The sequence below is a fragment of the Ammospiza caudacuta genome, chromosome 4 (genome assembly GCF_027887145.1).
Source record: "Ammospiza caudacuta isolate bAmmCau1 chromosome 4, bAmmCau1.pri, whole genome shotgun sequence".
Classification (NCBI taxonomy): Eukaryota; Metazoa; Chordata; class Aves; order Passeriformes; family Passerellidae; genus Ammospiza; species Ammospiza caudacuta.
The window spans coordinates 3,998,440-4,025,445 of record NC_080596.1 but is presented as its reverse complement, the minus strand read 5'-3'; the positions used below and the strand labels follow the sequence as shown (position 1 = coordinate 4,025,445).

At 37.3% G+C, this 27,006-nt stretch overlaps 1 protein-coding gene and 1 long non-coding RNA gene across 2 annotated transcripts; one reads left to right on the top strand and one right to left on the bottom strand.

Annotated features, from left to right (window-relative positions):
* Window positions 1-4,064: 4,064 nt before the first annotated feature.
* Window positions 4,065-20,372, top strand: TMA16 (translation machinery associated 16 homolog). The gene is made up of 7 exons (XM_058803547.1): window positions 4,065-4,104; window positions 5,339-5,451; window positions 12,467-12,504; window positions 13,291-13,375; window positions 13,837-13,985; window positions 18,542-18,584; window positions 19,971-20,372. The coding sequence occupies exons 1-7, from the start codon at window positions 4,102-4,104 to the stop codon at window positions 20,140-20,142; spliced, it is 603 nt and encodes a 200-aa protein (XP_058659530.1). The 5' UTR covers window positions 4,065-4,101; the 3' UTR covers window positions 20,143-20,372.
* LOC131556725 (uncharacterized) lies at window positions 4,692-7,013 on the bottom strand. Its single transcript, XR_009274654.1, has 3 exons — window positions 6,906-7,013; window positions 6,658-6,808; window positions 4,692-4,933 (listed from the first exon to the last, which is right to left on the bottom strand). It is a non-coding gene; the product is annotated as an uncharacterized LOC131556725 (long non-coding RNA).
* Window positions 20,373-27,006: the final 6,634 nt, after the last annotated feature.

Here is a 27,006-nt window from a genome sequence, read left to right as displayed (position 1 = left end):
AAGGTTAAAAAGATGGATAAAAGAGGCTCTGTCAAAAATACTAAGTGGTCTTCTGATGTTCTGATTAGCAGCAGGAATCCATTAGGAAGAGCTTAAGTGTAATTAGAATGGAGGGATTAAAAGAAATACAATAATAGAAGCATTTAGAAAAAAAAGAAAGTGCAGAAATGGGCGACCTGCGACATAAGCAGAGGAGTACATAGTAGGTGTTTTTAGTAGTTTCTTGTGCAATATAGATTAGAAATTATTGTAAACCATGTAGGAAAGAGTGAGTTATATAAATAGGTACTTCTATCACACCTTTTCTTAGTTTGTCAGCAGAAAAATTAAGATATCAGTGCAAAAGGCATCAGTATCAATGGCATAAGTAAACCCAAATCTACTGAATATAAGAAATGTAAAGAAGATTTCAGACAAATGCTAGAATGTCTGGAGCACAGGTTTTAAAACTTGACTTTATTTAAAGCTTTCTTGAGTAATTTGAGTTTGTAGAAATATTACCTCAGCCACTCCTGTTCACAGTCTGTAAACTGTGGGCATCAACAATGGCATTGAATTGACAAGAATTTAATGTCAGAGCATAAGCCTGACTAAATTAAAAGCAAATGGCATTCTACTTATGAACTCAGGATACAGAAAATATTAAGGTCTGTCTTTAAACCAATGAATGCATTCCCAGATTTGCTGAAGCTCAGGCAGTCACCTAATTGTGACAACTATGAGCTCAATTACCAGCTTTATTCTTCCAAAGGCTGATTTAAAAATAACACAGGTCATGTACAATTTTCAGTACTTTATAATTCTTATCAAATTTATTTATATTTAAACAATACCGTTTCCTTCATGCCACCACTACTTGAGAAGATCTGACCTCTGAATATGTAGAAAGAGACTAGAATTCCTAGGAATATATAATTAATGAGGAAGTTTGCAATAAATATACATTAGGTGAACCAGGGAGCTATATCCTTTATTCATTAAGATAATAGCACATGCAAAAGTCACCTATTTAAGAGATATTAGCTTAAAAAATACACTAAACAACTGCAAGCATAACTGCAATTTTCTATTTCTACTCTACTGCTAGGTCTTATTGCTAACATGTAGTATACTCAAGAAACTCTACATATGTCTCTCCACTAAAGCCCTACTGCAAATGCATTCAGACTTTGGCAGATTGTGAGACTGACTGCCCACTGTTCCCTCACTGATACAGTTTTCCTTGCTCATTACTTGTTTTTTCTTGTTTCTAAATGCAGCTGTTAATTGCTTTAACCTTTAGCTGATTCCCTTGAACTCAGGAAATTTGTATTTTATTACAACCAAGCTAAACACAATTTTAAATTCCATTCTTATTAATGCAGTTATAGCAGTGTAAATGAGATTTTTAAGAATATTCAGAAATCAGTCTAAGTCCTATGCCAATTGGTCCAATTCACGCCATGAAAATGTCAGAATTTCTGAAAAACTGACACATGCTATTGTCATTATGATGGAGCCTCCTTCTTAGAATTGTGTCTGCTGTATCCTAAGTACCATACTCTAGTCACTGCTTTATATTGTTTAACATAACATTTAGTAGTAACTAGAATTTAATAGCAAATCAGTTCAAGGGTGAAAGAATTAAACTGTATTTGATAAACCCACTTTATTTTGCTACTTTATTGTTTATTACTGAACACTGTAAGAAAGATTGTCACAGCCAGATATCCCTTTATTTTAATTAATGCATTTGTAATAGCATGAGTAAACTTAACGCAAAAAATGCAAATTAAGATCCAGCTATTAACATGCCAAATTTGGATTCTTGTGTCTGTATCTACTGCCTCCCCCACAGGATAAATACATGAGTTAGGAGAACTTACACAGTAATTACTCCACAGAGCTGTCAAGACATTTTGCAAAAGATCCTTTGTAGATGGATTCAGTGAAGTACAAAAAAGCAAGGAGAAGAGTTTCCAGATTATTTAAAGAACAAGACCAGACTAGAAAGCAATGCACATTTATATGGAACACTTTTTGGTTTGTAGCTAGGTGATCAGATTAAATGCATCATCACCCTGAGGTCTCATTACAGTCAGTGGCAGAAGACCAGCTGAAAGGCACTGCGGAGCTGCCCATTAAATTTAAGTGTCTACAGAGCCTGTGTGTCTTCCTTACAGCTCCTGTGGGAACTCAGCACATCACTCCTGATGTCCAGAGTTGCCGAGGTAACCCTTGGGGGCTCAGAAATCCTGGAATGTTGCCAGAAGTGCTTGGTGGTTGGATTTTGACCCTGCACGGGATGTGCCACCTGTATGAGGACGAGAGGATCACTTGGGGATAAATGGTGAAGGAATTGATTATTCACAGGGTGAAAACACAGGTTTTGGGATCTTGGTACAGGGGGGTTATGGAGACAAGATGGAGGTATTAGGGCGTGCCTTGTTCTTCTCTTCTTCTTCTTGTTATCCATCTTTGATGGTGATGCTGGCACTTTGGGATTGGTTCACACTAAATCTGCACTTGTTAATAAGGGTAAAAGGTATTGGAAGGTAAGGGTAAATATCTTATACGTAGTTTTTAGTATAAAAATAGACGACTGCCCAGTGGGAGGTCAGTGTGCCCACGGCTGTCTTGCTGGGCAGACCTCTGTCAGGCTGGGAGACAACTTTGTAGATAAGAATTAATAAACAATACTGAAGACTGAAAAATCTGAAGAGTGCTTTCGTCCTTTGGATCGCGGGCTGCCTCAAGGCCATCCTACGCCTAACCAGGCAGAGACAACAGGCCGAGATCAGAGAAGTTCCCATTAAAAACTTACTGTGGGTGTCTTTCAGCTCTAACTTCTGCCCCAACCATGTCCTGCAGCTCAGAAGTGAAGCCAGTTGTACATCTGCTTCCCGCCCAGCATTTCTCTGTAAAATGAAAACTAGATGGAGACCACAGCAGTTTCTCTGTGGGATTTTGATGGGAAGGCCATACCTATTGACATTCCCTGGCATGCATGCTCCAAAGCCTCCAAGCTGTTCATCCAAATGAAGAAAGAATCTACAAGTTACTTTTTTAATCTTCCATTTGTATTCATGATCCCATAGTCAAATTGTTTTCACAGCCATTTTACCTTATTGCCTGACTTCCTTTGGCACCCCTCAGTTAAATGTGAGCTGCTGGTCCCCAGCAGATTTGAACAGTATTAAAACAGAGCTATTCCCAAGTTTGCTGCTATGGTTCCTGTGCTGTTTGACAGCATAACTCTAAACCTATTTACTTGAATGGACTATTTAAAATTCCATGCTCAGTTTCCTGTCTGTGACTGCTACATCCTAAATTATTAGATTAAAATCCAAAATTGCTAATCTCACTGCCATCTGTAGCACTCCTGTAAATCTGTGAAACAGTTTTAATGCAAGTGCACAAATAGCCAACGTTCCAATGCAAGCTGAATGAAGACTTTGCTTTAGATAATCCCACTTTCCTTATATATATTTTAGTAAAATATTTGTTGGCTTGCTGTTTAGGATGATCTTTAAAATTAATATGTTTCTTTATATGGTATAAGATTTATCAGCATCTGAAGAGCAAGAAGTACGAAGACCTAAAGATGGTGTCTCCTTTGAGCCTGGGATGCTGGAGCTGAACAGTCACAAGAGCTTTTCCACAGGCCCTGGTGCAGGTGCTGATCTGCTTGGAGGTGCCACAGGAGCATTGCTGACAGAGATGAGGGGTTTTTCTGTTTTGGTGATGTCTGTGAGTTACACTGTCTGGTAACTTTAAGTTTTGATTTTGGACATTCCAGAGGTTGTTTCTTTCCCTTACCAAGGGAAAGCCTGGTTTCCTCACATGGGACGTTCACTTTGTTCCGTCTTCTTCAGCTCAGCAAGGCTCCTTCTTTGCATTGGCAAAGTTGTGGAATTCCAGTTCTGGAATTTCTCCATCATAATGATCACCAGGTTCTTGGACTGCTTCTACTTTTCCTTTTATCTCAACCTCACGGATAGCACCAGCAGCCCCATTGATTTCAGCCACCGAGCAGCCGCGGAACGCCCGCCGCGCCGGCCGCGCGCCCGCCCGGAGCGCTGAGGCCGCTGCACCGCGGCGCCGGAAGAAGGCTCGCTCGCCATGGTGCGTGTGCCGGGCAGGGGTTGGCGATGGGGATGGGGTCGGGAACGGGGACAGTGATAGGAATAGGGGTAGGGGTGCGGCTCCCGCAGCCTGCGCTTATGGGGACGCGGGGTTCCTGGCCCCTTCACTGCCTCCGGGAGCGGCCCCACCGCGTCTCTGGGGAAGCGAGCCCGCTGGTGTGCTGGCCCTGTGGGCCGGTACCGGCGGTGAGCCCCCTCTGCACATAAAAACCGCTGCATTGCCTCCGGGGGTGGGGTTCGCGTCCTTGTGGGCCGGCACCGGCGGTGAGCCCCCTCTGCACATAAAAACCGCTGCATTGCCGCCAGGGGAGTTCGCGTCTTTCTGGGCCCCTGGCAGGCCGGGGCCAGGCGCGGTCCGCCTGTGGAGCAGGTGGGAGGTGCCGCGGCCTGAGAATTCCCGAGGTGTTCAAAGTGTGTCTTTAGCCATGTTTTTGACACCATCTCTTTCTTTTTTTTTTTCGCAGCCCTAAGCACTGATGTTATCATAGAGAATTGGATGTACTGCTATTGGAGACTACTAGTCTCCGTTTACTGATGGCCATTTATTGTGATGCAAGAAAAAGCCCCCTTGCTTTAAGGTGTTTCTTTTGGGTGCAGTTAACTAGCACGTTATTTATAAAGCCATTGGGTTCTGTTCAAACATTTTCTTACCAGAAAGTAGCATAACTTAGAGCATGGTAATACTCTGGAAAGTATTAGAGTATGGTAATACTCAGGAAATTTGTGAGCTGTATTCCCTCTGTGCAGTATGAAGGGGTACAGAAGGGAAGCCTCCGGCTGCTTCCTGGTGTGAAGCATTCCAATGATCTCTGGGGAGGAACAAGAAAATAGCTTTTATTACATTGTACAAATTACACGAGGCTCTTGTCAGAAACTCAGATAAGAGCTTGAATGGGGACATTTTTCTGCAAGAGTACAGAGAGCTAATATTGGTTTCCTAGCTGCAGAGTTCTACAAAGTAGGTATTGTGACAGTAGTCACTAGGTAAGATTTCTTACAGCATTTCCTGTGCTCCAGTGGTTTTGTTACAGCATGTACTGGCTTCAAGTAATTTTGTTATTAAAGTAGGTGAAATTGATAACATGTTACTGAAAGTTAAGGGCCTTCTTAGATATCAGTGCATGACCTTTTCAGTCTTTACCATGGTGTATACTTCTTCCCTTTGATGTTTTACTCAGCTTTGTTAGTGGATAGTATCTTTGATGTCTTTTCAGCCAAAGTTAAGAAAACCTCAAGGAGGGAAGCAAGAGAAAAAAGTTATCCATCCCTACAGCAGAAAAGCTGCACAGCTTGCAAGGGAAGTACACAAGCAGGAAAAGAAAGAAAAGTAAGTTTACTGCAAAACCTCTGTACAGATCAAAGAATAACATCACCAATTATACTTTTAATTGTGGTAGTGGACACGGACTGTTAGGCTGATATAACCACAAGAAAACAGAAAGGCCTGTATAACTTGACACTGCTGCTGGGCCTTGTGAAGTGACAGGTTTACATGCATTGAATCAGGTTATACAAAGTGTGTAGTTGTGCTGCTTTACTTTGGGTGTTGTCCTTACAAGTTAGATTTCTTGCCTTTGATAATCTGAATAGCATGATGCTGGTGATTTCAGATGAAGTTGAGTCCCCTAGTTTGGCTTTACTTCAAGTTCAGTGAGGATCCTTAGGGTCTTGCTGCTTGCTTAGGGTCTTGCTGCTTCTGCTAAAATGCTGAGTTAATAGAAAAGAGAACCCAGAAACCTTCCTGCAGAAGACAGACTTCTGAATAAAACTGTATAGTTAACTCCTCTTTGGTGGTTTTGTGCTGTTTCATGGCAAGTTTGTTTTTCTGCTTTCAAGCTTTACCTCCCCCTCCCACAGAGAGAAAAGACAGCTGGTGAAGGCTGGCCTTTAAATTACATTGTCTCAGCTTGCTTGTTGTTAAGCATAAATGTGTTTATTTAGGAAGTCACTAAAGCTAGCTTAAAGCATTTTCAGTCTAAGTATAGTATAGCAGTACATAAACTAGATAATGCTGTATAAATTTTAGTGTCTGGATGGACTATGTGAGCTGAGCCCAAACACTCATTTGTCTGAAGCTGTTAAATGGGAAACTCCTGGCCCAGAGACTATGCAGTTTTATTGTTGGGATTGATGCACAACCTTATCCACAGCAGTTGCACTGTTGCTTTCCCTAGAAGGGGGACCTTTGCTGCCACAGTGGGGTCATGTAGCCTCCAGCAGGGCTGCTGCAAGCATTCACAAGCAGCAGATGTTGATTGGGCAGATTCTTAATGTGAGAGAGGTTTTCCCTGCTGTTTTGTATTTTTTTCTGTGCTCTCTGACTATTGAGAGTAATTTTTTATTGCAGATTATTTTCCTACTGCTAAATTGACCACTTTGTCCCTTAGCTCTCTCACCTTGTGTCATAAAAATCGCTCACAGTTCTTAGTCACAAAAGATGACTTCATCTTACTTGATTCTTAGTGCTTGCATTTGTGACTTCACCATACAGAAAAACATGCACAAGAAAACTTAGTGAGGGAGCAATACTTACTGGTTATTCATTGTGGCATGGCACACTCAAAGCTTTTAGTGACAGTCTGGTGTGGTTACCCTGATATGGACAACAATGCTGATGTTTCTTCTTGGAGTGCTACTTTTTCTTCCTCCTTCCTGTTGCAATAGCAAAATGTTCAAAGGCCCTGCTGAAATTGAGATAGACAATACCCACTGCTTTCCCCTCATCCATCCAGGCAGTTGTTTCATCACAGAAGGCTATCAGGTTAGTCAAACATGACTTACCTTTAGTAAATCCATGCTGACTACTCCTGATCACCTCCCTGTCGTGCATGTGGATAGAGATGGCCTCCAGAATGAGTTGCTCTGTTGCCTTTGCAGTGGTTTGGGTGGGGCTGACTGGCCAGTAGTTCCCTGGGTTCTCTTCTTGCCATCTTGGAAGACATTTGGGTGACATTTGTTTTCTTCCAGTCCTCAGGCTCCTCTCCTCATCTCCACAACCTTTCAAAGATAATTGGGAGTGGTTTAGCCGTGGTGTCTGCCGGCTTCCTTGGCACTCACGGATGCATCCCTCAGGGCCCATGGCTTTGTGGATGTCAAGCTTGCCTGGATGTTCTCTAGCCCAGTCCTCCTTGGCCAAGGGAAAGTCTTCCCCTCTGACATTCCTTAGCCCTGGTCAGAGATTCCTGAGGGCTGCTCTTGGCAGTGAAGGCCCGTGCAAAGAAGGCGTTTGGTATTTCTGCCTCATCTCTCCTCTGTTGCCAGGTGCCTCTCAATTCAGTAAGAGCCCTACATTAGCCTTAGTTTTCCTTCGGTCACTGATGTGTTTGAAGAAGCCCTATCCTTGCTATTTCAATCTAGGCTGATTGTAAAAAATGTAACTTTTCACTTTGCATAGGGAAACCATTCCACCAAGAATAGTGTGTCAGTTTTCACCATCCACAGCATATTGTGATAGCAAAATGATCTTATATTTTGTGTCTTTCTATCTTATTTATAAGATTTCTACATCTTACACTTCTGGGGTCTGAACAGTTAACTAACATTCTGTACTTTGTAGATAGATCACTTTTGTTGTGGTGTTCTACAAATCAGTTGCACTAAAAACATCCTCCAATTCTCTATGTTCTATTTTCTGTGTTGTCTTGGCTTAAAGAGCAATTTAATTTGAAAGACATGAAAATTATTTTTTTCCCCCTTAGTGTTTTTAAAAGACTTATTAAGGCTTCCAATTTCTTTTGAATCTCTATTTTTCTATCAGCTTGGTAAGTTCTCAGGATATTTTTCTAAATATTGGGAATTAAACATGTGTTGAACTTTTTTGTTGTAATTTCTTAGCTTTCAGTTTCTGCAATATAATGTTGAGGCTTGGATTCATTTTGCATAGCTCTGAAAAAGACAAGATAAATTTCTGATGTTGTGAATGGCAGAAAGCTTTCCACTCCTACACTCTTGGGAAAAAGAAATAGCTCACACCAGTTTTCTTCTTCTGCATTGCTTCTGCAGGTCTATTAAATGTCTTTAAACAATTTTCCAAATTGCTTCTATTGAATGACAGCCCTGTTCTCTGGTGGAAGGTTAGTACATCATTTGGTGGTAAATAGAAGCTGCCTTGTAATCTCTACAGAATTTTCTTCCTTAATCCCGTCTACAAATCTGGCATTTTTTTGACCATGCTTGTTATTGTGTAGAAGTTGTCTGAAGTATGAATAGGACACAAAACTAGAAATGGAATTCTCAATGGGATCTCACTAGGTCTGAGTAAAGAGGATAATTGCTCTGTACAGGCTGGTGCACTTCTGCAGAATGGAAAAACTGGATTAGAGTACTCAGTGAATGTAGGAAATCCATAGAGGTCATCTGTACTATTTTATTAAGCTGTAGATTTCCTTGCCAGAGGATGCTTTAATTGTGGCTGGCTAAATTTGTGCAGTAAGATCTTTTTGAACATACATACATTTTATCTGTTAATTACTATTTAACACAAAGGTGTAGGGTGTAGGAATGTAGGAAACCTTTGAATGGTATGTTACTGGAGGGTGAGAATATCTTTTATAGAAGCCAATGTTTTTGGGTTTGTGTTTTGGGTTTGTTTCTTTTGTTTTGCTTGTTTTGCTCAGGTTTTGTTGGTTTTTTTTTCCCTTTGGTGCTTGTCTGGAGACAGAATTTAGGACTGGAGACAGTTTAGGCTTCTATTTCCTTATTAACTTTCCTATAGGATGGAGGGAAGGAAGTAACTACTGTGACTGTTCCTGTTTATGTTATACAGAAAGGAAAATTGCATTAAATTGTGGGATGCATATTGCAGTATCTTTTGCCCAAATGAGATAGTAAAAAAGGGTAGACATTATCCACAAGGAATTTGAATATTTAAAAGGCAGCACTGGGAAAAATGAGGGAGAAATTCTGCATTAAGTTGCAGAAGTCTTTTGTGGGCTCAATTGTCCACTCTTCACTGCAAGCATTTGAAACAAGATATGACAGCAGTTATAAGTTTACTGTCCAGAAGCTGTGACTGCACTACAAAAGACCAGTCTTAACCATGATAAGAGGAGACAAACCAATTGCTTTTAGAAAATTGGCTACAATCTTATATCATCTTGTTCACTTCAATTACACTTTTTTCTTGCCTGCGTCCGTCTCGTCTCAATTCTCTTCAAGGTCTAATGAGCAGCAACAACTTCCAGTGTACTACTGCCAGTTTATTCTCTTAATCTACATGTGAATTCTTATTCCTTTAGGCAGCTTGTTTGCTCTGTTAAATAATTACATGGATGTTTTTATGAGACAGCAATAGCTGCTTCACTGGCAGTAGTAGAACACTGACTTTTCTACACTTTAGGAAACCTGACCATAGTGAGAAGTTAATGAAACTTCTGTAGTAGTGATGTACTAACACCAGTCATGTTTTCCTGCAACTGCAGAAATACCTATCTGGTTTTGGTAGCTACAGCTAATGTAGCTGTGCTTTTTTTTTCCCTGTTGTTTTCCCTCCTGAGTCAAAATAGACCCTTTCTATTGTGCATGCACAATAAATTTCTTAGTAGTCAGTGCATTTTCATTACAGATAAGCCAGTCTGACATGCTCTGAAATATGACATTTAAGGAGTTTTTACAGTACTGGGGTGTGAAGCAACCCTTTGGGAGTAAGCAATCTTAAAATGTTTCCTGGTAGAACTCTGGGTGTGTTTTTCTGAGGTTTTCCCCTGTCTAACCTCTTATCTCTCTTGACCCACCGTGCTTCTACTTGCATTGCTTATGGCAGTGATGCTTTGTGACATACTGTTGCAGATTCTTCATGAGGATCTGACAGACTCTTAGGCTTTTAAAATTATTTATTTTGAAAAGCCTGTCTTTTTTTTTCAGAGCCATAGATGGCATTTGTATTTGCGGATGTTATCAGGCAAAAATACTGAGTTCGTAATCTGATTTGGAAAATACTTATTCATTGTTAGTATTTAGAGAAGAACAGTTGAATACAATATTTGAGATAAAGAGCTGCTAAAGGAACATGTAGAATTTACTTTTAAAGTACTTAGTAAACATCAAGAAAACTACTAATCATTCTTACTAATAATCATTGCCTAAGTAGAGGATTTCTGGAAGGCGGGTGAAGATGAAAATCATCAAGAAACAACAGCCTGCCACAAGACTGTGTCCCTGGCCTTACCTCTCCTTCCTAAGCAAAAGTCATTAGTCATTGTGTGGAGGGAGAGGAGAGGAAATTTCTTTGACTCACCTGATTTGATTAGCCTCCCTGCTAATGCTATTGTCTTCTAGCAGTCACTGAGGTGAGGTTTTTATAAAAAGTACAATAAGGCAACATCCAAGCTGATCATTCATTATTTCTCATACTGAAATTACTTGCGTGCACCAGGAGACTGAAGGTTTTTCATCCAGAAGAAAATGCTGGTTCTGTACTTCGCTGCTTTGATAAATAAATGATTTAGTGGCACTTAGCAGGTGCAGATGGCAGTTTGAAGTGTTTTAGAATGTAGATGTGTAAAATGATCCTGTTTAGGCAGCTTTCCTAGATGCCATCATCATCATTTTCTCCATTTTCTCTGGCAAAGCTCAGCAGACAGGCTCATCTGGCAGCATTGCCTTGCAGGGCTCCCAGCAGGGATTGTTGGTGTGGAGTTCCACTAAGGGAAGTGTGTGTCCTTTTCTTGGATGCTGTTACCATCCAAAGCTCCCTGCTGTAAGTCCTCTGAGGATAAAAGCCTGGCCAGCTTTTATTAATGGCTTCTTCTACATATGCTGGGGGTATCCATAGAAGTAAAAACTTCTTTAATGCATTAGCATGCTGTCTCCCTATCATAAAAGTTTCATACCTTCTTGGTGTTCTCATGGGCTGTTCCTCAGAGCACTGACTCTTTCCTCTTCACAAAGCAACCAACTGAATCCAGTTCCCTTCTCAACCAGCCACCCCACTCTTTTAAATCACTCTTCTTCTCACTGGTTACAGCTGTGGCCTGTTAAAGTTAGGCCTGATCCTAATCTTTGATAATTGGCCCAGCTGCAACTCCTTAGGGGTAAAACTTTCTACACTATCTTTATTTTCTTATATTCTATCCCACTACATTAGTGGAATTCTTAGCAGTTCAAGCATGCTGTGCATTTGCTTGTACATGGCTTTTAGGGAATCTTCAGAGGATGAAATACTTCTTGAAAAATCAAATAGTTATTTAATAATGTAGGTTTGTGGACAAGTGACACAAGTATGTTTGTCTCTGGAAAAGTAAGGGTTTATCTTTTGATCCCAGTTTTTGTGGTAGATGATAGACTTCTGTTAGCTCTTACTTCAGTTAGCTCTAAAATGCTCATTTAATTTTACAGAATAAAAGAAATTTAATAAAAGAGCACAATAGCTTTGAACTATGATGAATTTTAGCATTATTCGTTATTTGTCAATTATAGCCTTTATGATTTACTTAATCCATTACCAATTTTTCTATTTAATAATAATAAGAAGAAAAAGTCAATTTTATCAGATGTCCTTGAATATACACTGAATATTCATGGCTAGGATATATTTTCCAGTGAAAAATTTCATACTTACCCCAATAATGTCTTGTTTTCCTTTCTGGATACAATAGAACATTACAGCATCCTTTGATGCAGATTGAATCTGACACCTTCAGGACAAAAGAGTATGAGGCTTGAGATTTCCTGCTAGAGAACTTCTCTTTTATGGGAAGTCCTAATTAGGATGGAAATTAATCCCAAATAGCACTGTATACCCACATCTCATAGAGCACAGAAGGCTTTTGAGTATCCTGCCAGAGATTCAAGTGGACTTAAAAGTACTGTGAGACAGAGTTGGGGAGTTCTTTAATAAAGTTGTTAATTTTGGTTTCTTAACATGTTAACTTACTGTTCACTAAGCACAAACTTTAATTATTACAAGCTTTAAGGTAACAGAATGATATATTTCACACTGCATGCTGGATTTGCGAGAATGCAGTGCAGTGAAATCTCCCAACTCATTAAACATACCACAAGAATATCAGAAATACTTCAGGAAATTGTGACAGTGCAGCTCTTTGGTGTAATTCCTTTTGTTGTGCTCTGAGAAAAATGATGCATCTTTTTTTCTTCCAAGAAACTTTTAAGCTTAACAGGTAAACTGGACAAATTTCAGCTAGTAGTTTTACCAGAAAGTAGATCTTTTGGATGAAACAGAAAAAGTTTTACATTATTTGGAATTTGTCTAATATTTCTATTTGAATTTATACCTTGACTTTCATTGTGACTGAAAAAAACCTCAACTTTTTGAGACTAAAATTAAAGTCATTGTTTATGGTGCACATTCCTGGCTAACACATCTGTTTTTTCTCTGCTAGGTTGAAGACTGACAAAGCTTTGCGTTTAAGTATTATTGGTAAGCAGAAACTTCTATTACTGAGTACAGTTTTCAGTTTCTTAGTACAGATTCTAAGTTTTACCAGCTTTTTAGATGTACACTTAGAGCTTCTTTTTCTATAATCTGATTCTGCAATCTTCAAATAGACTTGGTTGAAAAACTGAAATACCTGACATGTCCACTTAATATATACAGGATTGAATTTGGGGCTGAGCATAGCTAATCTTTAGTCAGTGTACACAACAGCAGGGCAGTATAGACCAAATGAGTGTTTTGTCCATCTGTACACATATTTATTGTATTTGGTCTCCAAGCTGTTTATAATTGCTTGTAAAAGAAGATGATATATGTAGCTTAAAAGACACATTGTGTTAGCAAGTAAATTCAAAACTTTGAGACACATCCTGGAATATTTTTCTCTTTCATATGATTGATCCTGCAGCTTTTCAGTTTAATCTGTTTAAAAACAGATATGACAACCAGAACTCTTAGCCACTGTGTTGGTTTTTTCCCCCTTTCTAAGTTTCTTTCCTAAGTAATTGATATAGTGATATTTTAGGTAATTTCCAGTAAAACAAAGCCTAACTTTTTTTTTCATGTAAGGAAGGTATAAAATAATTCTGAAATTATGTGGAAATTTCTATTACAGCTGCCTTCATACTTGGTACCCACAATATAAGAGTCTGTGATACCATTCAAAATCTTGAAAAATGGGGAGGGGGCCTTTAAAAACTTTGAGAAACTTTAATGTGTGTTGATGCTATAGTGGTGATATAACCATTAATATTCAGTTTATTCTTGTAGGAGAAAAACTTCAATGGTTTCAAAGTCACCTTGATCCCAGTAAAATCGAGTACACAAAGAAGGAAGCTGGTGAACTAATTGAAAAGTAAGACTGGTGTTTAAAACAAGATTAGAAAGCTTGACTTGTCTTTAAAAATAATGTGATGATGACTCAGAGGAGGACTTTTATATATTTTTAATTAAAATATCAAGTAGTTATTTTGTTGCCAGTGACAAATATTGAGAGATGTATATAGTCATACTAGAATTATTGAAATAAGTAGTTTTGTAGTTTCTTTTTTTAAAATTATTGAAGTATATGCCTAGTTTTTTAGTGTGTAGAGGACTTTAAATTATTTGGACAGTAGTAATCGCATGCATTTGCTTGTTGGGTGATTCTGTGACAGCTGAACACACAAATTTCATACTACTTAGTCCTTGAGTCTCCAATAAGTAAAATAAATCAGAAAATAAATACAATTAGTAAAATAATTTATCAGACTAATTCTGTTTTGCAATTTTTTTTGTATGACTGCACCTAGCTTTTATGCATTTTATTTCTTTCAGTTATATGTGTCGATTCAATGCTGAATTGGAGCAGATTGAATTACAAAACAGTATTAAAGGCAGACAAGGAAGACAGCATGGTTCACGGGAAACTGTCATCAAGCAGACAATAGAACGTGAAAGACAACTCTATGAGGGCTATGGAATGGGTATGTAAAAGTATCAGAAAGAATTCAGTCCTCACACCGGCTCACAAGGCCAGAATCTAAGCAAACTTTATAGGCATTGTCCTTATTTTTCTCTTTAAAGAAATTACCTAAGTGCTAGGTGCTTGTGCCTTGCAGAGTTATTTGGGAGGATGGCCACAGTGAAGAAAAGGAGAAAAAAAGATGGTGGAGATCTGACTCATACATTCTGCTTTTGCCTTTCTTTGTGCATCTCTGCTAGTACTGTCTTTTCAGTGCAGGCATATATAACCTATTTTTTAAACTTTTAATGCACCTGCCTTGAATTCTGTACAGCAGCTGATTGGACCTTCATTAGATGGCTGGAACTAGGCTGAAGGGAAGCAGCAGTAGTTTGGTGAAATAAGAAAGAAAAAGAGATCATGAAAGTCCAAAAAGCAAAGAGTTGTTTGGGGATAGTCAAGATAAGCAGTGAAGTGTTTGTATTTTGCCAATAATGTACAGGTTGAAGCTGAGTGGTAAACTTGGCTTTAATGCTAAATTATTATCCAGACATAATTGATCCTTCTAATAGTAAAATATGTTGTGGAAAACATGAGAAATCTACCTTATTCTGTAGTTAGGATTCAAAGCACGGCAAGGTTTGGGTTGTGTGTCATATTCCCTGGTCAGCTGTCCCAGCTGTGCTCCCTCCCAGCTCCTTGTGCACCCTCAGCCTCCTCACTGGTGGGCTGGGGTGAGGAGCAGAAAGAGTCTTATCTGTGCAAGCCCAGCTCAGGAATAATGAAAACATCCTGTTTTCATCAACACCATTTCCAGCTAATCTAAAATGCCCTGTGCTAACTACTGTGAAAAAAAATAACTCTACCCCAGCCAAAATCAGCACACCCTGGTATGTATTCTACAAATAATGAAAATTAATGACTTTAAAATTTTGCCAGTGCAGCTGGCAGAGGAATTTAAGAATATCTGTATGACTTCATGCATCATCTTTGATGTCTAAGAAGGACAGGGAAAAAGTAATAGGAAAATAGATTTTGTGGTTGTCATCAAAGAGCTTAATTGTAGAATGTGTTATTTTTGTTTTTTGCTTTTAAATTTTAGTTCTTTTTGTCCTTACTGCTTTGTGGAAAGCTGACAGAAAAAAGCAGTAAGGCTAGAGAAAAAGATGTCAAATACACAAGCACAACATAAAAATCATGAAGAAGCTAGAAATATTGTAGGCAAAATTTGAGGTTATTAGAGAATTAGTAAGTAAAGCATTCACAGAGCACAGTGCAACTTCACATATTAAATACACTTTCAATTCATTCATTATTTGTTATCACAGCTGCTGCAGGTTTTGCTCTCTGTCTAGGACAGTGTTCATTCAGAGAAAATAGTTGCTGCTAAGTACTATAGCAACTAAATACTGTAATTAGAGATTGGGCATAAATGGAAATCAGCTGGAAACAGTGCTTTTATTCCTCTAGCTCATTATTAATCCTAGAGGCTTTAGTGAGTGGAGCTTTATAACTGACTTAGATTTGTTGGGTTTTTTCCCCCGCCCCGTTCTTGAACTCTGTGATTTCTTGTATGCATGTGCATTTGCTATGAAGAGACTGCATAGTATATTTTCTTTTCATTTAGGGAAGTCTGCTAAACTTTGATGCAGTCTATTTATATCATAGAATCAATTAAGTTGGAAAAGACTTCCAAGATCGTTAAATCCAACCTTTGACCAAACACTACCATGTCAACCAGACCATAGCACTAAATGTCACATCCAGTCATTTCTTGAACACTTCCCGGGCTGCTGATTCCTCCATCACTTCCTTGGGCAGCTCATTCCAATGCCTGACCACCCTTTAAGTGAAAAAACATCTGTCCTGACATCCAACATGAATCTTTCCTGGGTGTAGCTTGAAAGGTTCATCCAACATGAACCTTTCCTCTTGTCCTGTCAACGATATGTGTAAACGAAAAACTAGCCCTTTACAAATGTAAGAATTTGTTTTAAAAAGTGGTAGACATCCCAAAATATAGTAAATTTTAGTATTTTTTAAACAAACAGTAGCTATACAGGGAACATTATCAGTGATGTTGTTGAGGTTTAGTAGCTCCTTGTTACTTACTTCTTAAATACATCTACAGTAGTTTTACTGCAGTTTTCTTCCTCTTGTTTTCATTTTTGTGTATTTGGATTTTTGTTTAATCTGGTATTACATGTTTATAGCAAAGCTATTGAAAGGCAATGCTAGATACTCATTTATTTATTTGTAACCCAGAGTTAGTATGCTTCCAGTGGAAAAGCATCATAATTATTTCGTTCTAACACCATCCATTTTTGATAATTTGCTTCTAATTACCTTACATGTTCTCTCAGATGCATAATACTAATCTTGGGGGAAAGTGGCTTTTAAAACTAAATACACTAGTTTTATTAATTAGTTCTGCAGGCTTCAGATTACAGGGAAATCAATTTAATTCAGATGAAGGCTGTATCATTTCCATTTATCTGCTAATGTAACTTCTGTACTATTTGTTAGCTGCTGTTTTCTGTAGTGATTATTATTGTATAACTGAATTAACTTTTTGCCTAAAGAGCATCTACAGTTTCCTTCTTTTTAACAGGCTGTTTGTTCATCCTCAAAAAAAGAAAAGTAAAACTATCTGAAAGGGTCAGAAACATTAAAAAATGTTTGCTTACCATCTTTCACTATTGTTTTGCTAAATGCATAAATTGTTGAATACTTTGTCTTAGAAATGCCAGACAATCATATACTCCCTAAAATACTGTCTTCATTTCTTTCCCACTAACTCTCGTTCTATATTTCTTTCTTACATTTTTTCTGTCTTTAGTTCAGAAAAACATGCTCCTATGACTTAACATTCCAAAGCAAATTAAGGAGTTCACAAGCAGCAGCAAAAACCATGACATTGGTGCATGCTAAGGAGATGCAGCTGAGTTAGACAAGTGTTACTAATCCAGCATAATTTAGAAAATCAGTTACTGTGCAGTATATAATTATTTATACACACAGCTCTATTCTTAATCTTGCAGCTCAGTAGTTTTTATTGTGTAACATACTGTAAACACACATGTAACCATGGCTTAAAAATTTTGCCACTGCCAAAGCACTAAAGATGAATTCAGTGCCAAATCTTGGTTTGTCACAGAATTTCCTCTCAGAGTGCCTGCTTTCTCATGATGTTGGTGAGCCCTGAATGATAGGCTAGATAAAACTGTTAGAATATTCTCTTTGGAAAAGGTCTGCATAACTTAAACCACTTCTTAAAAAAAAAAAAAAAAGGAAAACAAATGAAAGGACTTAAGTTGAAAGTCTTATCATGTAGTCTTGGTTTATCTGACAAGAACACTGAAATGTATGTTGAATCGGTGTTTTTAGCAAAGGAAAAAATACAAATCTCAGCATGGTGCCACTTCTACCAGACTCACTGTTTACATCAATACATGCCCTACTAGGGGCAAATGGAGTAGCACTGATTGCTCCTTGTAAAATACCTGGGAGAAGGGAAGAACTTCTTGCCCTTGTAGGAGCTGGGATGTTCCAGCGTTTGGCACTGTGCTACCATGAGTGCAGTTCAAAAAAGCACTAGGTAAATGTTTCTTTGTCTTGGCTTGCTCAGCTGTGAGCAGTATCACCTCATCTGTTTACTGAGGAGCAGTCTGCAGAGATCAGTGTAATTGTTATTAAAACATTTCACATATATTATTGTTCTTCAGTTGGTAACTTCATAACCAAGTGTGAAAGGAAGGAAAAGTTTTCTGAATAGTAAGGACTGTCTGGCCACAAAGATAAATGGCACAGGTATAATCATCCTATGTTTTGTAGTAGCAAAACCATCCATAGTGCTGCATTGATAGAATGATTTTATTTATTACTCTAAAACTTGAGGAAATTGATTGATGAACAAAAGTAAAACTGTTTGCTCAAGGACAATATAAAATGTGCTTATATGTCACAATTTTAAGAGCTAAAATAAAGTGGATTTAATGTTAGAAAAGTAGAAAACATCTGTCTTGTTGAGAAGCCCTGCTGGCAGTGAAATCTGTACAATTCATAGACAGTAATGAGGTGTTTTATACTGTGGGAAGATGTCAAGGCTCCTAAGGTATAAATCTCCATAAATTAGTGGTGATGTTAAACACAGGCTGCTTGTAACACTGCAGGACTGACCAAGAAAAGAATGACACAGAAGGGGAGGCAAAACAGCTTTGGCATCCTATGTAAAAATCTGTCTAAATTTATAAATTACACTTTATTAGGAAGATTTTGGCTATTCCAGAAGGAAAAAAGCAAAATGGTCAGTTCCACGTGTCTCAATACAAAATATTTCCCTTCCTTTTTACTAGAAAAAGTAATACAGATATGTATTATTGTTTTAATTATTTGTCTTATTATTTTGATTGGGTTTTTTATTTGTATACATGTATGGCAGGTTTCTTTTAGAACAGTTTGGTTGCAGTGGAGTAGCCATTTTGGTTAGAGGCCATTTAGCTCACATTTCTTCCTTTGCAATGAGACTCACTTGAATAATGTAACACATCTAACAGAATTTAATTTCTTTCCTATTAGAAATCCCAGACATTATGAACAGAAAGCATCTTAAATTTTTCAGGTAGGTTTTTTATTATCACTAATAATCCGTTTATGCAAAATACTGTTTCTGAAGTTCACCTGTTGTACGTCTTTTTTCATAAAAAAAGGAACTTACACAAAACTGTCAAGGAATTTTTCATTTGAAAGAGCAGAGTAAGTATGGCACTGCTATTTTGGCATTTCTTAGTTGTTACAAGCTGAACATCTGTGCCAGTTATTAATTAGAATATTGGAAGATTTAGACTTGACAGTTAGAATGCCATTTCTCTAAATTAAGTAACTTTTTTTCTCAATGTTATTAGATAATATTTGACCTAAAATTCTGACTTCAGCTGTTCACAGTAGTGTTGGTATGTGTGTATATACTAGTTGAAAATCTTAAATGAATTTACAATTTGCATCCAGTTAAAAGATCTGGGAGCTGTGAAACTTGCTGCTGGCTCATCTGGGCCAGCATGTTGGTATGTCCTGGTAGTAGATTGAGTGAGCATTTTTGCTGACAGCTCTATCAAGTGAAATACCTTAAAGGAATCAAAAAAAAAACAACTTAGGAATGCTTATGTTACAAGGACTACTATATCACTGACTTGCAGGGATGTTATGTAGTCAGAAGTCATATTTAGAGGATGTTGGAATAAAGCCAGAAATTTCAAAGAGAGACTGCTGTATTTATAAATATGCAATTGGCTTCTTAAACGGGGACATCAGGTAGAAGTATTGTTGTATTGCCTTGGTAAAGGAAAAACATATCTTATAATTGGCATATACTGTCTTTGCCCTTGAGAAAAATTATCCTTGAAGTGCACTTACTGTAATCAAGAAAGCATTCTATTAAGTGAGTACTGGGTTTGACTTATATCTAAAACAACCCTTTCTCCTTCATGCAGCCTTTTGCAATAATACACCCACCATGTGATTTAATGTTTACTAACCTTTTGTGTTCTCTTGAAGTCAGACATACAACAAGTTAACATTTACCATAAATCACCAGGGATTTATGTACATGTGAGGTCACATATGCAAATCAAGCCTCCAGATGAAGAATCTCTTCTGACCTGTTTTTCTGTTGCTTACCAGACTGCAAATTGAATGAGACAAACCTAAAAGCAGGTGGCCAAAAGTGACCGAGGGTAGAATTAATCTGTGGGAATAAAGTGAATTGTATATTTTTGTTTCAGAGTATCACATCTGAAAGTACTTATTTCTTCACAGAGAAATTACAGCTTCTGTAGTGTACAAAATCAGGTGAAATCTTTGTTGCTCATTCATATCACAGTGGGACAGAGGATAACTTAGAAAAGCAGCCTCACTTGAGTTAGCATCTTCTGAGGAAATGTGAATTAACTCTGCCATTCCTTCCTTTCTGTTGGTAACTAGTTTTCATTACTTATTTTTTCTCTTTAAGAGAATGGGATGGTGATCTGAGGAAACTGCCAAACATCAAAATGAAAAAGCTCTCTGCTAGGGATGCTACCTGCAGTCTCCCTGAGGTGACAGATGCAGAAGCAAAAGAAGACTTGAATGAAGAAGAAGAGGTGGGCCCTGATGAGCACCAGCTGATCCAAGAGCAGAAATAGTGAAGGGAATTGTAAGAAATCTATTTTAATTTTCACTGGAAACAAAAATAAATTTTAACTATATTTCTAAAGGCTTTTTAGTTGCTTTTTTATTATCTGTTTTCCTGCAGTGAAGAGTAAACAATGTTACTGGGCAAAGCTTTATATTACTGGATAAAATTTTTTGACTATAAATAAATACTTATAACCTTAATCATGCAAGTTTATGTCTTGAAATTCCCCAACTAGCCAAGTACCTCTTCTGTCTAGGTTCAGACTGGAATACTTGGTGGTCAGAAATTGTTACCTTTTTGTGGTAATTGCAGTAATCTGTTAAACGTGAGGAACCTCTTCTCTTTGTACCTTTTCTTTGAGAATCTCTGTCAGGATCATAGAGATCTGGAAATGCTTCAATAAGATATTGAGTATTTTATGTTTTGTCAAGAGAATTTTAAAGAGTCACTGTCCTCAGCAATCTGTATTGCAGAATTCAGATAAAAAGCCAAAGTCCCTGCAGTCTGTATTTAAATATATCTTAATCCATATTTTTTTCTCTAACCCTTTTGTTGAGAGTTGAATTGAAGCTGCTCAGGACTTTTCAACAGTCGGCTTGCTTTATGAAGCAACTCTTTAGATGCTTTTAAATGTGTCTTTCAGGAAAGTTCTTAGCAGATTATCACTTTAAAAGCTGTAAAATGAATAAAAGAAGGAAAAAGGGCCAGGGCAGAACTAGGGATAATTTCACAGCAGGCATTAAGTAGGACATCTCAGTGCATGTTAGGTTGTCTGGGCACAGAAGTCACAGTTCAGCTGAACTGTTTGCACACATGGTAGTAGGCACAGCTTAAAAGCCTGTTAATTATGTGGAAATAATTATTCCTGGTGGATGATCTTTCTAGTACATGATCCCTAGTACTCTTCTGTGTGCTAAACAATCAAGTGTTTGTCATAGTAAATAGTTATATGGGTTTCCTGTAGTTCTTTTACAGACATCCAGGTGTGTATTTTCATAGCTATGCAGCAAGAGTTACTGATGAGTGTTAAATCTGTTAATGTGTATATGAAGTTCTTCCCTCTTTACAAATAGTCTTGTGCTATCCTTTCATGTTATAGGAAACCAATCTGTTTATGTTATATAGAACTAACAGCTGTCCTCCTTAAATGATTCTAAAGAAGAAACCCAAATAACTTTTAACAGACCTGGAGCACGGGTGGGTAATGTAATTCATCTTCAGGTGAACTGCAAGTCTTAAACCTGCCTAGAGGTCTTGGCCTCTGACACCAGCCACATCTCAAGGCTATCACATCACTGCTTTGTGTTTGAGAGATCAGTGTGCTGAAGTTCATGGCAGGCCTTTGGTATTTTTTATATCTTTGTTAAATTGAGCTGTGGAATTTATCTTGTTTTGATTTATAAAACTTGAGGTGGTAAACTGTGGTAGAAGCTGAGTCAGAGTAATTAAACTAAACTTGTGTATATAGCTGTTTCAGTACTTGGACAGATTTTGCCTTTTGGAAATTCATTTTGAATTTTTGCTTGTATACAAAGTCTGAGGTTTGAAATTGCAAGTAGAAACATTGAGTCACTTTCCCATGACACTGTAAAATATGGAAGGAAAATGAGCAGATAACTTGATTACTGGGAGGTGTCATAGTAATTACAGTATATTAGGCTGCCATCCTGGTGAGTGCTTCAAAAAGACTGTCATGCAGTTATGAAGAACGAGATGTTCTACATTTCTTGAAACAATTCAGTAATAAGATATTATAAAAATCTGGTTAATGTGTGAAATTAAGTCTTTTTTAAACATTTTTCATTTAGACTAGAATATGATTATAGTTCAGATTTTATTGACTTTCTTAATTTTCTTCCTTGAACTCCATGTAGTCATTGCTTGTTTAGCTGGCTTTTAAACTGTCTTGTTAAACTACTGCACAAGAAGTGAAAAAAGAACAGTGTCTGCATGTGAACTTTTACATTGAATTATCAGAAAAAATCATATGCAGCTGTCAGGTATTCATATTTGAATTTAAAATAATCTAGGCCTAAGCTGATGATGTGCAAGACCAATTTATCACATGAGTTGTCGCTGAATATTAACTGGGCAGTGGGACAAACAACAACAAAAACCCCCAAAGCCATGTATTTATTTATTTATAATTTTTGTGCTGAGTTTTTTACCTCACATGTGTTACTGAGATAAGCTGCTGGAATCTCTTCAGGTAATTTCATAATCCAATCATGCTTTATAACCAGCTATTAGAGTGTTGTATGTTAATGAGTTTCTTTCCTACGGGTGAAAAAAAGACTAATTCTCTCAGGAGTTCTGAATTGTTATTCTTTTTCTTTAAAATTTAGAAAGCAGATCCTGGTTACACTGATATTCTCTGTTCTTACAAACTTACTGTGGAGAAATTGTTCTTTTGTAACCAAGGATTTCAGATTTTAATACTAAATCCTCTGTTAATTCTCTGTAATTTACTGGGCGTTTCTCTGGTAAAGGATTAATTTTAGGGAAGATTTCTTTCATTCTAATTTGTCGAGTAGTTTTGCAATGTTCCTGTGTTTTTTTTAGTTTTCAACTCAAAGCTGTAATAGTTAAAATTATTATTTCATTAATTATCATGGCTTAAAGATACAACGTTTCAAACAAAAAAGTAATATTTTTATACATAAAGCCACTTTCATATAAGAACTTTGGGGTTTTTTAGTGTACTTTCCAGTTTGTTGCAATGTTCTTACTACGTTATACTTTTACTTCATCCAGCATTGGGGAGCTGTGGCTTCTCTGAGGAAGTGGCTGAATTACATTCAGACTGTGAGTAGCAGCTGACTTGTTAGTTGTGAAACATACCTTATTGATGGTCTCAGCTGGGAAGAACCAGCTGACTTTAACCAGCTGACTATTTCTACTTAAATAGTAGAAATAATGATTTTTTTTTTCTTTCATGTTAACAAAGCAAATGTGATTTTAAAAAAACCAAAACTAAACAGAAAATAGTGACATTCTCAAAGCGGCTTGTATACAGTAAATGTAAATTAATTTACAATTCCTTACTATTGGAAACAAATTAAGCCATTTGTAAGGGGATATACTTATAGAGTGTAACGATTGTTTGTTAGTCTGTCTTTTAATGCAGTAACATATTTACTCATCTCTGTGATGACCTCTGCCACATGTGAGGACAAAGTCTAGGACCAAAAATGTGTATATTGGATTAAAACTGGAGTTTGCTACACACCTGGCAGATATGAAAGGGTAGTACAAAAATCTCTTTCTTTTTCTCAGCAAAAAAAGTTCTGTGCTTAAGGGACCTTCCAGGTTAGTTTTCCAATGAAGGGCAATAAAATGCTTGCAGTGCAGAATTATATCAAATTGGCTTGTTTGGTCAGTCTCAGCATGATGCAATGCATAAATTATCTTTCTATCTTCTAGCTCTTTCAAGAGCAATAATTCATTATAGCTGATTTCCAGACTTCCCCAAAAGAAGTAAGTTTCATGAAGGTCAGAGACTTTGCTAATGAGGTGTTGTGATTTATGCTCTGCAGCTTAAGCTGATGTCTTAAAATCACCTGCCAAGGTCCTGTGCAGAGTTCCTCTAATGAAACTGAAAATAAGCTGATGGTGAGACACTTACCATAATGGTGCTATAATCAAGTTCCCTAAGCCTTGACTGTCCACTTTTATTAAAATGGAGGGTTTAATATGTAACTAGTTACCTGTTGCAAAGGAAAAATAAAATGAATCATGTTATTAGACTAAAATGACAGCATTACTTTAAAAACAGAATTGCTAAATAATAAATTTAGCAATAACAATATTGCTAAAAAAAAAATTGAAGCATCCTACTAATATCAGCTCTTATTCATGTTAACACAACTAACCAAGAGAGTACCATGCTGATTTGGGAACTGATAAAGGGATGATGTCCATTGCTAAGATACAAAGTGCTCAAAAAAATCTCCTCTACACTTTTTAATGAAATATTCTTTTTCCCCAGCTCTCAAAATTTGGTAGCAAACCTAGAGGTAAGTGGCACTTGAAGATTCATTAAAGCCTTTGCCTGAACTTCCAGACTGATTTGTTCTTTTGACTGTATCTTCTGGGTTCCTGTAAGTAGCAGTCTTTCTTCTGTGAGCCATTAACACTTGGGTTTGTCCTTATCTGATTTATGACCTCATCTTAATCCTGCTATTTCACTTTTCACTTCTATGCTGTTTGTGAGCCATTTTTAAAATCTGTTGACTGTGTTGTTCACCACGTTCCCAGGCATGTGCATACACATAGATGTAATGGTCCATGTTTCATTATAGAAGTATCTCCTCAAAATATTAGTGATTTACTTAGGTCACAGTAATTTTTAAGTGTGTTATCTTCTTTATTTGGAATACTGCTGATTACTTTATTTTCATATATATTATCTTCTATGTGTTAAAAAAAGTCCTGTAATTCAGTTAATATCAATTACTGGTATTTGTAACTAGCAAAAGTGCAAGTTTGTCCCAGGGTCCACATTCTCCAGCAGTTTGGCATCATTCTCCTTATCAGTCAAGGTTGTTTTCTGAGCTCTGTGTCATAGGCAGTGGAAATGTGTATACCAGTGTTTTTGGCAAGTTCTTTAACAATTTCTTTTACTTTTAGGAATGCTCATGCAGAACAGCCTTAATATTTTATTGGCTGGGAGGTGTGTATACGGACATCAAACTAAACAGAACCCTGCTTCATGTTCTAACAGTGCCCTCATCAAGGGATTCAAACTCTTGTGCAAAGCAAAAAGGCTTGGGGACCCACACCTCTGGTCTCTTAATTATGATACTAAAATTGGTTCCACTTTTCTGTATGCTAATAAATGGAAATTAATATAGCTTTACTACAGTAACTTCTTTTTTATGCTGTTTCTTCTGTATCTTGCAGGGATTTGTGAATCCATTTGCATTTACATAGTGAGCCTAGTTAGGGCAGCTTTAAGAAAATGCAAAAGTGGCTAGCCTTGAATGTACAGAATGAAATTTGTTAGAACATTACTTCTGTGTTTTGAACATATATGCTTACCAATCATCAGCCATATGATTCCAGCTAGAATTGTGGTATTTTGAAACTTAGCTCACTCCCCAGCTGACCATCTACGAGAAAGATATGGAGTAGGTGGAGCTGTAGAAAACTAAATTTGGACCTTGGTTGGAACATTCTGTTTTAATGAAGGTAAGATTTTTTTTTTGTTTTGTTTTACACTTCACAAAATGCACAGGCTTTTTTTTATAAAGCAAACATGCAATAATCCTTTTCATTAAGAAATGTCTTTAGGATTTTCAAAAAGGAGAAAACCTCACCAAATCAAAGTATAAAATAGTACAAAAAAGGAACGGGATCCATGCTGACAATCTGAGCTGGGATTAGCTTTAAAGTATTTAACTTTCCAGTCCATATTTAACGTTTTTATGTGTTGGACATTACAAAATCATTGTAGCAGTTTGTACCAAGGCATTGCTTTCCTTAGGTAGCTTTCATCCTCTTACCTCCCTGGAGTTGAAACCCAGTACTAGTCATCCATTATTCTATGGATGCAAAACCAGTTGCTTTCTAGGCTTCTTTATAGAGTTGAAGCCTGCAAGTTCAGCAACTATAAGTATTTTCAAGTGTTTTTGTACTATGAAGTATTTTCCTGAGCATTCTGCCAAGGCAGGGTACCCAGAAGTAGCCCCTTGCATCTTAGCAGGTTTATCAGTATTAAGTAAGCAACTGAGTTATATCGTTCATCTTTCTTGCAAGAGGGTGGTCTTGCCAATCCACGTTCAGCATGTGATGCTCTAGGTAACAAGGTGACAAATGTAGAATATTGCAGTACTTAGAGTAATTTGTTTAATACAAATACATTTTTTCACAACATTAAGCAGATACATTACTTTTGTTTCCCTTACCTTCTGTCTTCCAGTACACATTCACCCACAAAAACATACACTTTTTCTTTTGCAAAAGAGAGGGATTTAAACAAATAACACAAACTTGTAGTTTTGAATATTATACACAGTAAAATACTTTCATCAGAGTAAGTTTCATTGCATTATTGGACATTATAAACTGTTTGTTCTGGAGATGGGAAATTATTTTTTCTACACAACAAAAATAAACACTACCTTCAGACAGAGCAGTGTGTGAATGGCACAGTTGGACAAGTCAAGAATCATTGTAATGCTACTGATAGTCAAAAGTGGTATGTTTATGCCAGTTTGAAATAAACATTATAATGCTTGTAACTTAAACACAGGAAAAGAAATGTGCATGTTCACAGGAGTGAATACAGGAGTATCTTGATCAAACTTCCAGATCTGACCTGACACCAAATTATTTCTACCTACCCTTATTAAAACTTAGGTTGAACAAGCTGTTCTTGCTAATGGCAGCTCAGAGCCAGGTTCTGCCCTTGTGGGTTTAGCCAGGCCAAATTCTGTTGTCAGCATATTTGCCAGAGCTGCACTGTGGTTACACAGGAGTTTGATATGGTTCGTTATTTGAGATGGTATCTTCATTAAAAAGTCTTTAGACTTCATCTTAAAACCTTCAGTATACTGTTCTGTTTAGTTGTGTGGTTTTGGTGGGTTTTTTTTCCAGGACAGAATACTGTGGTCAATAAATTAATACAGAAAATTGTACTTTAGGAATGAAAAAGTATTGGTTGATAAGGATCTGTCTAGTTTCTCTATCCATGTACTTTCCTTATTACTGAAGACCAGAATCCAAGGCATGGTGGTGTGAATAGCTCCTTGCCCTCTTGAAGAGGTTGCACCCTGCTTCAGAAACTAATTCCAATCCTCCATGAAATTCCTAAAAGCTCTAGAAAATCCAGTGCATCTAAGAAGAGAAAGGGATGCACAGGTTAACACTG

Coding starts and splice junctions, on each gene's coding strand:
- TMA16 (XM_058803547.1), top strand. Junction 13,376..13,836: donor GCTGGTGAACTAATTGAAAA/GTAAGACTGGTG, acceptor TATTTCTTTCAG/TTATATGTGTCGATTCAATG. Junction 18,585..19,970: donor AAGCATCTTAAATTTTTCAG/GTAGGTTTTTTA, acceptor TTTCTCTTTAAG/AGAATGGGATGGTGATCTGA.